This window comes from Littorina saxatilis, linkage group LG13, assembly GCF_037325665.1.
Source record: "Littorina saxatilis isolate snail1 linkage group LG13, US_GU_Lsax_2.0, whole genome shotgun sequence".
NCBI classification, from domain to species: domain Eukaryota; kingdom Metazoa; phylum Mollusca; class Gastropoda; order Littorinimorpha; family Littorinidae; genus Littorina; species Littorina saxatilis.
The window spans coordinates 31793147-31806174 of NC_090257.1; the positions used below are offsets into that span (position 1 = coordinate 31793147).

The 13028-nt window shown below is 42.7% G+C and overlaps 1 protein-coding gene across 1 annotated transcript in view; it reads right to left on the bottom strand.

Annotated features, from left to right (window-relative positions):
• The window catches only part of LOC138945508 (uncharacterized), a 33118-nt gene extending 20266 nt beyond the window's left edge, over positions 1-12852 (bottom strand). Inside the window, exons 1-3 of the mRNA XM_070316940.1 lie at positions 11910-12852; positions 8484-8837; positions 5254-5369 (exon numbers count right to left, since the gene is read on the bottom strand). Of these exons, the coding sequence (XP_070173041.1) occupies positions 5254-5369; positions 8484-8837; positions 11910-12003 (564 nt within the window). The 5' untranslated portion in view covers positions 12004-12852. The remainder of the gene's footprint in view (positions 1-5253; positions 5370-8483; positions 8838-11909) is intronic.
• Positions 12853-13028: the final 176 nt, after the last annotated feature.

Genomic DNA, 13028 nt, shown 5'->3' on the forward strand with positions numbered 1-13028 from the left:
CCCCCCCCCCTGTTCCTCCTTACCCCGCCTCTCCTTGTCCATCGTCCCCACACGAACCGTTACCCCCACAATACACTCCCCCCCCCCCCCCGTCCGCCCCCACCACCTCCCAGACGCCAGCTTTTCTCACCGTCCATCGCTTCCGGCCGACATGCATCGAGGCTATCAACGTTATACGCCTCAGTATAAGAAGTCTCGAAGCGGACATCGAAGTTCAGTTGCAATCTGCAAAAAGACTGCTTCTCCAGCACACAAACCTTCTCCAGCAACTCAATTGTGGAACTTGGAAAGATCCGGACCTCTGCGCACCATGTCGCGTTCAGTCTCTCTCGTGCTGGCCGCTGTAATTGCTGTAGTCGTGGTTGCTGAGAGACCTTCATATGGTTCTCATGGGGGTGACGGATCTGAGGGAGCTTTAGATGGTCATCATGGGGATGTGGGAGCTCACGGGTCTTACCAACGAGGACCGGGCTAAGGAACACCCAACGGACCAGCTAAAGGACATGGCGTGGGCTACAATGGACCTGCTTACGGAGGACCGGGCTACGGACATCAAAGACCGAACTACGGACATCAAAGACCGAGCAACGGACATCAAAGACCGGGCTACGGACATCAAAGACCGGGATACGGACATCAAAGACCGGGCTGCGAATTTGCGATTCCCAAACGCCCCACTGAACGACTGACGTCACAGCCGCTTCGGCCTTTTCCGGAGGAACACCGCGTGCCACTTCGATCGCGTTGCACTTGCAGTCATTCGGCGATGCCACCTTGATTATCAGTTAATAAAGTTATTATTCAGGCAATATGAAAGAAATTAGTTTTTTCTTTTGTTACACTTACACAGTTTTATGAAGATCAATTTCAGACTCGGCAAAATAATGGTTGTATCATGAGCGACTGTCACAAGCGAGAGGTGCAGTTCGATCAGTAGGTCAGTCACTGTCGAACTGTTCGGTGCGAAGCACGGTTTTGTTTCTGGTAACTATATTGATTTCTTCAAGTTGTACTAATGTTTACGCTTTGCGCTGCGGTTTAATATTATGTGTGCTTGTTATTGGCTAATACGGTGAGCCCACGTCGTTTAGTTTGCAGACCGTGCACATGTGAGCTTTGTGTAATCGCGTTTTCATCATAACATACCACCGTGCTAAACCGCTTTGGGGGAAATGGTTTAAAAAAAATATTTAAAAAAATAAACGGAATGCATCAGGGTTGAAAAGATTGAAGGGTGGAGTTAAGGACACAAAATAGATGACAAAAATAAAGCAAACAAGAAAAAAAAACTGTAACCAGGAAGGGTGTCGAACCCGAGTCAGCTGACCTTCAAGCTGGAGCACAAACGACTAGGCAACGACAGCAACTGACAGACAGGGCTACAAAAGTGAAGGCATTTCAGGGTTACTCTGTCGTATGTGGCGTTTCTCGCGCATAAAGGTTCTGTTACCAACTCTACGGCTAAGAAAGGTTGCATTTGAAGTTAAATGTCTACTAAAATATCAAAGGGAACACCATTTCTGAACAACACAACGGTTTGCGCTCGCCTCTCGCAGTCGTTCAGGTGAAACGAAATCGGCTTGCCTGATACAGCAGATATTTCAACACTTCCACGTCACACTGAAACACTGAGCTACAGTTTGGTAACGTGATATGTTTTCAATTGTTCGTTCACTTATATTGCTTTCAGATTTAACACACCAAGATAAATGAAACAGTGGCACGGTTTTCGTTGCGAAAATGTGCAATGGCAGTGCTACGCGATCGAAGTGTGTAGTATGTACACGCGGTGTTCCTCCGGAAAAGACCGAAGCGACATGTGACGTCAGTCGTTCAGTGGGGCGTTTAGGAATCGCAAATTCGCGACCGGGCTACGGACATCAAAGACCGGGCTACGGACATCAAAGACCGGGCTACGGATATCAAAGACCGGGCTACGGATATCAAAGACCGGGCTACGGATATCAAAGACCGGGCTACGGACATCAAAGACCGGGCTACGGACATTAAAGACCGGGCTACGGATAAAAGACCGGGCTACGGATATCAAAGACCGGGCTACGGATATCACAGACCGGGCTACGGACATCAAAGACAGGGCTACGGACATCAAAGACCGATCTACGGACACCAAAGAGCGGGCTACGGACACCAACGACCGGGCTACGGATATCAAAGACCGGGCTACGGATATCAAAGACCGATCTACGGACACCAAAGAGCGGGCTACGGATATCAAAGACCGGGCTACGGATATCAAAGACCGGGCTACGAACATTAAAGACCGGGCTACGGACATCAAAGACCGGGTTACGGACACCAAAGAGCGGGCTACGGATATCAAAGACCGGGCCACGGATATCAAAGACCGGGCTACGCGAAGAGTGGTGTTGGCTACGGACGTCCTGCCTAGTAAGTTTTACTTGTATGTGCCAGAGTGCGTTTTACTTGTATACATGTCCCAGAGTGCGTTTTACTTGTATACGTGCCAGAGTGCGTTTTACTTGTATGTGCCAGAGTGCGTTTTGATTGTATGTGCCAGAGTGCGTTTTACTTGTATGTGCCAGAGTGCGTTTTACTTGTATGTGCCAGAGTGCGTTTTACTTGTATGTGCCAGAGTGCGTTTTACTTGTATGTCCCAGAGTGCGTTTTACTTGTATGTGCCAGAGTGCGTTTTACTTGTATGTGCCAGAGTGCGTTTTACTTGTATGTGCCAGAGTGCGTTTTACTTGTATGTCCCAGAGTGCGTTTTACTTGTATGTCCCAGAGTGCGTTTTACTTGTATGTGCCAGAGTGCGTTTTACTTGTATGTGCCAGAGTGCGTTTTACTTGTATATGTGCCAGAGTGCGTTTTACTTGTATGTGCCAGAGTGCGTTTTACTTGTATGTGCCAGAGTGCGTTTTACTTGTATGTGCCAGAGTGCGTTTTACTTGTATGTGCCAGAGTGCGTTTTACTTGTATGCGCCAGAGTGCGTTTTACTTGTATGTGCCAGAGTGCGTTTTACTTGTATGTGCCAGAGTGCGTTTTACTTGTATGTGCCCGAGGCCGAATGGTGGTGCGTGTGTGTGTGAGTGTGTGTGTGTGTGTGTGTGTGTGTGTGTGTGTGTGTGTGTGTGTGTGTGTGTGTGCGTGACGTCACGACAATGTCTTATTAGGTGAAACAAAGGCAAACAACTATATATTTACAGTGATCTTCGATTTATAAAAATCATATAGGAATATCGTTATTCATAAATGTTCATTTTGTAAAGCGTGTGGTTTGAGCGTTGAATTGTTTGATTTATGAGTTGGAAAATGTTTTGTCGTCTTGTATCCAGAATTTGGTTTAAACAATTTGTTCAGCAAATTAAAGATAACCATGCCGCATACAATCAATTCAATAATGGAGCACAACTAGCAAAGTAAAATGCCCGTATTGGGAAAATAGTTTGACGTATTCAAATGGATCCGTCATTTGTGGGAAGAATACGAGCTAAATGTCATGCCATGCACATAGACAGAGCCGTGTAAGGAACAGGGAGAGAGAGAGAGAGAGAGAGAGAGAGAGAGAGAGAGAGAGAGAGAGAGAGAGAGAGAGAGAGAGTGAGAGAGAGAGAGAGAAGAGAGAGAGAGGGGGGGGAGAGAGAGGGGGGGGAGAGATAGAGAGAGAGAGGGGGAGAGAGAAAGACAGAGAGAAAGAGAAAGAGAGAGGGGGGAGAGAGAGAGAGAAGAGAAAAATAAAAGAGAGAGAGAGAGAGAGAGAGAGAGAGAGAGAAAGAGAGGGGAGAGATAGAAAGAGAGAGGGGGAGAGAGAAAGACAGAGAGAAAGAGAAAGAGAGAGAGAGAATATTATGATGTTGAATAAAACGTTGGTTGAGGTTAGAATATTAAGGGGTTTTGTCTGTTTTTTACTTTTGTGGGTAAGTTTCAGAGAATGTGATTATTTGTGTGAGCCCCAGACAAAATGATGAGTATCTAATACCATTACCACGACTGTTGGGATATATTGAAATGTAGAAAAGTTGAGTGAAACTTTGTTAGTGGTTAGACATATTGAGGGTTCTGTGTGTGTGTTTATTGCCACGATTGTTTCAGAGAGAGAGAGAGAGAGAGAAGAAACAACAATTTGGTTGAAAAATGAGATCGTGACAGTGCTGCCTCAACATTCACAAAAAGACGGATATGACGTAATCAAAGACATTTATAAAAAAACTGAAAACTATGTCTGGGGATATCATATTCAGGAACTCTCATGTAAAGTTTCATTAAGATCGGTCCAGAAGTTTTTTCCGAATCGCGCTATACTCACACACCAACACACACATACACACACACCACACACACACACATACACACACACACACACACACACACACACCACACCCTCGTCTCGATTCCCCCTCAATGTTAAAGGCATACTAACGCACTCCCGTGTTTACAAAGTGTAGTTTGCCCACAATCGATGTCAAACGCACCATAAGACCATATAATGACGATACGTCACCATGCGCGGACCATAATACATGCATTACAGCTTGTTCCAGCCTCTGAAAAAGTGAGGATGTCAACAAAGCCGCGGTGTTCTCTCCCTTGCATCAACGTTACATGTGTTGCCAAATCTATAAATAGGACGATCCAGATCAAAATGAAAATTCAAATATCTCAACATTTAAGGGGTCCTAGACCACAATATTTTGCAGGGAACTTAATTTAGTCTGTCTCCAGCTGTTGGTAAAGCAATTAGCGTGTATAGTCATCGAGTACATATGGCTTTAATACATTTAGTCAAAACTTGACTAAGGCCCCCCCCAAAAAAAAAGGTATGGTTAAGGTAACATAGCCAAAAAAATTAGGGTAGGAAGGTAGGCAATCACTTTTTTTTAACTTCTTTTTTTAATGTGTACAAATTAAACCTACTTGACAGGGAAATAAGTGTGCGACTCGAGCGCTTTCGCTGTCATTGCGTTTTCTGCACTGTTTCTTTTTTTTTTTTTTTTTTTTTACAAATGTAATAAAAAGTTATAGGGTCGGCCCCTAAAAATAGGGTAGGTCGGGTTACCGTAACCACACCTATTTTTTTGTTTAGGCCTAAATGTAAAAAGAGAGAGAGAAAGAGAGAGAGAGAGAGAAAGAGAGAGAAAAAGAAAGATAGATAGGCTAGATAGAGAGAGAGAGAGAGAGAGAGAGAGAGAGAGAGAGAGAGAGACAGACAGACAGACAGACAGACAGACAGACAGACAGACAGACAGACAGCGATGACTAACACACCCACCGCCTCCGTCAGGGTGGTGTAGAAAGAACAATTGATGGTGAGTTCTGTTCCGTACATCATCTGCTCCAACGTCAGTCTATGTGGCTCAGCCATCATAAACACCACGCCAGGAAGCACTGGTCACACACACACACACACACACACACACACACACACACACACACACATGTATACACACGTACGCACGCACACACACATACACACGCACACACACACACACACACACACACACACACACATACACACACACACACATTCGCGATTACACACACACATTTACGTCTGTTTCAGAAAGTTTACATGCAATAGAAATACAACTGAATCTACGTATTTTACTCAAGTGTTTGCGCCGATATGCAGTTGTTCGTCAAATTCGTCAGAATCACCCCCCCCCCCCCCCTCTCCCACCAAACGGTCAGGCCAATCGTATCTTCAAGAAAAATAAATGTTAATACGACACCCCTTCGTCATGTCTCTCTACAGGTCTTAAAAGGAAGGTTCCACTGTAAATGGTTCAAATATATTTGCTGCTCTTCCCTCATACAATAATGCGCAAGAGAATGTTGATTTTTGGCTCACGAAAGTGTAGCCTATGCGATCGTAACTTTGTCTGTCTGTGCGTGTGTGTGTGTGCGTGTGTGCTTGTGTACGTCTGTGGTAGAAACTTTAACATTTGACTAAACACCGAAATACTCACATTGGGTTTACATTTAAATAATGCCCTTTGTGCTAGGAAATCCCTAACTTAAAATGATGAGAAGCAGCGGAGTAACCTCTAACCATCAGTGCCTAAGGAGTGACTAAATAATACCTGGTTGTCTTTGTGCATTATACTTTATTGTGTGTTTACTATCGTAGGGTAGACTCTTGACCGGATTCATTTCTAATCTAGGTGGTAAGATCCCATAACTTTCCCGGCCCCTTGTAGCTACTATTATGTATCAGCTTTGACACTGCTTGTAATCTAATGAGCCTTATCCGGTGTATAATGCAGGCAGGGCCCTCTTCTCCCTTTAGCTAGTGTAACTGCTCGTAATATTTCCGGTGTGTATGCTCCTCTGCCTGTGCTATATATATCCTTGTCCTTCCACCCGACCTTCCCACATAAGCTCCAGACAAGTAAATAAAGAAGCTACCAAAGGGAGATTTCCTACAATTTGATCTGCGCAGCGTTTTTCCAATGTCCACGCGAGGAAGAGCTGTCGAAAGCGCAGTGTCGATCTGGCAGCCGTATCCCGGTAAGTACAGAGACAGATCTAGTGTCTCCCACTCTGATAACGTGTCACCTACTGTTTTAATTTCTTTTTATTTCAGCAGACACGGATGTCAAACACAGTGCTATGCAGTCACCTCTAGTGAAATGAGTTGATCTAAAGTGCCTGTAATGTTTGGATGTCTTTAATTGTTCGTGGTTCGATTTATGTGAATTTCAAGACTTGCAGTAGATCTAGAGTCTCAAGTTAAGTTTACTCTGCCCGAAAAAAACTGTCCACCATTTACTTGAACATGCAGATATAAGGAAACGGAATGAATCTGTTCTCAAAGTCAAAATGATCACGATTTTTTCCTCAGATTCAAAACATGCACTGTCATGGTTTTGTCTGTTCAATTTATTAGTAAGTCTTACCTTGCAACAACTTCCTTGAACTTGAAAGACAGTTTTTGAATGCTAGATCTGTATCGCGTTTCATTCCAGACTCGATTCTCTCTTTGATTGTACTGTTTGCTGTTTACGCACTATCATGATTCGCTATGTAACGTTTGGTAAGCTTACCTTGCAACAGCTTTCTTGTCTTTGTTTGGCATTTTCTTTCAAGGCAGTACAACGTACGATTAGATTCTTTCGGACAGAAGGTAGAATGAGAATTTTGAGACAAAGCTTGCTGTGGCATTTGTTTGTAAATAATGGTACATGACATGTGTCACAGTGATTCTGTATTTTTCTGCGGTTGATGTGGTTTCTTTTTTCCTCTCTTGTTTTCCCCTCCTGAGTTGATCGTTATCATTTAAACAAGACCCTCAGAGAGTACCTCCGTTGTTCCTTAAAATGGAATGTGAATAGTGTGTTGACCGTCAGAATTATTTTAAGAACCAGGCTGCTGCAGTCAGTTGACATGTTTCGCATATTGTAGGGTTACCATGCTGCATCGGTAAAGTCAAGTGGCTTGTATAACCTGACTATTCTGTTTCAAAACACTGTTTATATTTGTGTAGGTTGTAGTCATCATAACTAATCGCATTTTGCCATTTGTTTCAGAAAGGAGGTTAACCTACAAGATCGACGCTATGTCAGATATGCCTCAGCCACATGAAGACTTCCGAATTTAGATCCACTCGGCATGGTGACAAATCTTGATGAAAAGTATGGGACTGAGGACAGCAGTGGAAAAAGTGGCCACATGGCAGGTACCTATTGCTTAGTGTCTGCAGTGCAAAAGACAGATAAGCTGATGGTAGATTTGCAAATGAACACAGTGCCTGTGTGTGTGTGTGTGTGTGTGTGTGTGTGTATGTGTGTGTGTGTGTGTGTGTGAGAGGATTGCACAAGATCTCATTGAAGGACAACTGCACCAACAACAAATACACAGTCATTTTATCTGTTTGCCTTCTTTTGAAAATTATACATGGAGTTGATATGATGCTTTAGTTTAAACTGTGTGTGTGTGTGTGTGTGTGTGTGTGTGCGTGTGTGTGTGTGTGTGTGTGTCAGTGTGTGTGCATGTGTGTCTGAGAGTGTGCATGTGTGTGTGAGTGTGTGTGTGTGTGTGTGTGTGTGTCGGATGAGTTTGTGTTACTGTTTGTTGATTTCTTACGGGAGCCTTGAAGGCTTCGCCTCTTGTTTCTATTATCATTGCCCTAAACTTGATCCTCATGCGACCTCGCATATCAATTCATTTAGCTTTCAGAGTTTTAGCTTCAAAAACATCCGAGATAACCTTAACGATAAGGCTTTTGTTGACGGCCGCCCGGCCGGCCTAACGCTGCTCAGTTATTATGGGCAGAATATACCTGCGCAGTTACAGCGGCACAGACGACGCACTGCCTATTATTTATGCCGCGATGGGGATTATGGCGTGTACTTGGCCTGTTTTCCTTTCATGCAACGTGTAGCGGGGCTGGCATAATTTGCAGTGCGCCGTCGGTCCTGCTGAAGTTACATATATGTGAGCGGAGCCCCTTAGACTCTTGATTACTCAGAGGAGTCAAACACGAAAACAAGTGAAACTCACTGTGAAGGACAGCCCGATCAACAGAAGTGTTATGAACCACGGGATCCTTGGTCATGGAGAACACCGTCTCACACTCGTACACGCCGGCATCCTTGCACCGCGCTCGGTTGAAGGTGTAGACGACAGACCCGTTCAGCTGGAAAGCGCTCACCGAGGACGCGTCGGGCAGGTAGTTGATGTGGTGCGTGCAGTTGGTGAGTCCGATGCGTCGGAAAGTGTCGCTGCCGAACGGGCGTCGTTTGATGGTGATGGATTTCTCCAGGACCGCTCGTTGTGGGAAGCTGCATATGATCTGGATCTTGCCGTGGGGATGTTGCAGCATGCTCGGGATGTCGATATCGGCGCCTGCCAGTGCTTTGGATGGGAGAGAGGTACGTACGTGCGTCTGTTAAGATTAGGGGTTGATTGGTTGAGTGGTTGATAGGCTGGCTGGCTGATGATGGGTTGGTTTGCTAGTTGGTTGCCTGCTGTATGTGTGTGTGTGTGTGTGTGTGTGTGTGTGTGTGTGTGTGTGTGTATGTGTGTGTGTGTGTGTGTGTGTGTGTGCATTTCACGAGAAGAGAGATATAGGCTATATAGCTGGGGGGAGATGACAGAGAATAAGAAAAATATTGAAGAAGGAGGTGGGTGGGGTAGAGAATTGAATTGAATTGAATTGAATTGAAATTTATTTTACGAGGGTGACAGAATAAGCAATCTATACATGCTTCTTTTCATCCGGCCCTCGCCCATTGAGGGGTAACAAAAAAGAAGAAATAAAACATAAGTTTAACAATAGTACAAATGACATATTTACCATAATTAACATGTCAAGCAACCAATAAGACATTTTAAGATGAGGTCAGGCACAATACTGAGCAAAACGTACAAAATGAATGGTAGCCACTTTCTGGATTTTTTTTGCAAAGAACTGTTTTCTTCTGGTTGTTAATGTTGTTGTATTGTGATTAAAGAGAGAATAAAGAATTAATATCATTTTACAGATTATTTTTTCTGTTGATGGTTATTTTGTTTTTGATTATTTTCTATTGAAAATACAACTTAAAATGGCCACTGAAACCTGACAAAAATGAGTGGTCTTGTTTGAGAAAGCACAATGGTAAGTGAAGCAGTTTGTAGTGTCATGTTTGTATTTATTTTGGTCAAACTAAGTGTATTTAACAATTAGATATGCTCATTTTCTTTCTTTACCGTAAAATGTGTTGTTAGCGTGGACGAAAAAATTGCATTCTGTAAGTAATGCTTCGTGTCTCACTTCACACGCTGATCTAAGTCCATACCATCATCATATCTTTCACATGCAACTCGATATTTCCACTGATAATTGAAAGTTACTGAATAAAATGACACAATCTAGCACAAATAAAAGCAATCAAAAGACCTAGCGTTGTGAAAGAATGTGTGAAAGGCAATATCCGACGTTTTGCGTCACTGCGTTACTTACGTTTTTGCACTTCCAAAATCTAACGCGAAGTCGACACAGGCACACGAACGAATGTCAATCGACTCAATGCACTGCGGAAATTTCCACAGATTAAGAATAAATGGCCTTCACCTTTCCCACAATGCATTGAGAGGAGGTATTTTGACCTGGAAGTTGTTCGTGTCTTTGGCGTTTCGCGCAAACTTACGACATCTCAAGAGTTTTTCAGACAGACAAACTTCAAGAATCATCGATCCCTAATTGATTTTGCTGTATTCAGTTGAGTTACCCAACAGGCAACTACTTTTGTTCATGTTTTATGCAAAATCACCAGCATTTGTTTAAATTGATGCTGAACTTAGTGGATTTCGTTCGTCATTCTCGCCACTTTGGTGTCTTTCAATACGAACGTCAGGAAAATTTGGCCTTTTCTTGAACCAAAGTTTATATTTTTGTGATTGACTTAAAGTTTCTTCGAGTTTGTATAAAGAAAGCTGTGAAGGGGAAATATTAGTTACATTTTCCTGCATTTTAATAGTGTGGCTTGTTTTAGATTACGTTCGTATTTCTGACACCATTTTCGTTTCGTGTCACTCGAACCAACGCAATCAGCAATTCAGTTCATTGTGGTAGATGGCTGATACAATGTAAATCAAAACATGTTTACGTATGTTATCTGCTACAGAAAACAGAAAAAGAAAACAAGCGAATAAGAAAAATAATCAGTTGTGAATCGATGATAATTGATGATGTTGGTAATGTTGGACACAACAATTCTGGTGTCAAAAATAACTTACGTAATAATTTTCAGACTTTGCCTGTAACTGTGAATATTTGCCATTGTTGCAATGAATCGAATGAGTGAGATCATTTCAAACTGTATCAGGAACCTCTTACACACCAGACTAGATTTCAAGAGTACTAGAATTCAAGCATAACAGACTTCACAATTTTGGTGTCTTCATAAGTTCATAACTTACGCTTGGTGTCTTCATAACTTACGCTACATCTGATTCACTTGCCATATTATTTTCAGGCCTTCACTTTTGTTTTCAGTTGTGTTGCATGGTCTACCAGAAAGGTGATCAATTAAATCAGCAGCATTACAATGCTGCCTAATCTTGTTCTTGTAAAAAAGTGATGGACTTGCCAAATGATGTAAGTAATGGTGTCTTCACAACAACTATTTCTTGCTCAATTGATTTACACAAAATGTAGGTGCTGTCTGGCTGGATTTTATGGATAAAATGTAAATCAAACACTAGACAAAATCAAAGATTCCAAAAGTTTTAACTTGATAGAAATATCTTGCAGTTGGTGTCCACCAAATACTTACATCATTGTCCATGCATACCTATGATTGACGATCAATAAAGGAAAGAGACATGAAGGCAATTATGTTTTGACTTTTATTTCCGGTAAAGCTGTGTTTTAGCTCCCATTACAATCATAGACTTTTCCATCTGAGCATTTTTTATTTTTGATGCTCATGTCAGAATTTCATTGCTCAGTATTGTGCCTGTCCTCAGATGCATTAGGATTCTTTAGCAATGCTTGAAAATTATATATAACAGGGAAATATGTGTTTGTATAAAAAAAGAGAGAGAGAGAGACAGAGAGAGAGAGACAGAGAGAGAGACATAGAGACAGAGAGAGAGACAGAGACATCGACAGAGAGACAGAGACAGACAGACAGACAGACAAGAGAGAGATCAAAAAGAAGGAAAACAGGAGAGATGTCGATCGGGACACAATGCAGCCATTGAGGAAAACTGCATGTGGATGGATTCTTGGTGTAGCTGAATAACAGGAAGAGACATCGCTTCCACATATCAGGCTTTAAAAACAACTAAAAAACAACTTTCTTTTAGTAATAAATGCGAGAATTTTGAATCAACGTCCACATCAAGAAAACTTGTGCAGAATCGAAAAAGAAAGAGAACAAGGAGCCATACTCGACTGACGCAGCATTTGTCTGGAAGAAAGAGGGGGCTAATGCTTACATGTCGGTCGGTGAGAGCAAACAGCTATCATCATCATGCACAATGCCAGCTTGTTGCAAACCCTGCTGCTCTGCACTTTTGAAGACCCCTCCATTCTTATCAAGTAAGTCTCAAATGGAAACCATCAGCTTTGACGTCATCGTTTGATACATACGTCATTTGATGGTGCTTTTTTTGTGTCACCGTCTGAGCTACGTCGTAAAATGACGGAACACAATCCTTTTCCGGAACCACAGGGGCTTGTATCAAAGTGTGTCAATCGAAGTATCGTACCCTCTAACAATCTCCCAGACACAATGACTGTTACACTTCATATCCGTAACAGCCTGAAACGTTAATATCAAAACTGTGGCCGTGTTCTTTTGTCCGATTTTGCCAAATTTGTCTTGATCTAGACGTTGATTCGAAATGATCACATTCATTACCAAAACGAAATAGGGCCTATAGAATTTTAAAAAGCCTGATAGGGGGGCCTACGTTGAAGCGTTGTCTCTTCCCATTGCCCAGCTACACCAAGCATCGGCATCTTTAAACGCAGCTTCTTTTTTTAATGCCTGCATTGAATTTGTGTCTCATCTCTCCTGTTAAAATTCGCCCGCTATAAATTCAGCTCAGTATGGGGAATGTTTGGCTAAGTCCTGTATTCCTACAGTATCAAGTCCGGTTTGCTGGTCTTGCGTTCAAGTTGCACCCCATCCATTCTTTCGATGTTCCATGCTGAACGATAATGTTATTTCACAAAGTGAGTAGCTGCAGCGAAAAAGGCTCATGGGTGCTGATCAGTCCTGCGAAGCAATCCATGTGGGAGTTAAGTGTCCACGTGTATTTAACAGGAAGTTCGTTGTCCCCCAACAAACCCTCACCTTGGGTTTGTTAATAATGCTGAGTCACCGGGTCCTGCAAGTCTCTTTTTTCTGTCAAAATTGATTTTACGTCATTTTCCCTTGGTTTGACCTTGTTCTTGAATATGTCGCTCTCTCCAGGCAAAAAAACAGCGAAGAGGTGGAAATGTACGTTCAGCATGGTTCATTGATATTGTGTGAGGATGTACCGGTAACTGTTATTATTCATAAAGAGACTCCGAGAGGCTAGTGATTGGCTGCAGCTGGATCACGAGTG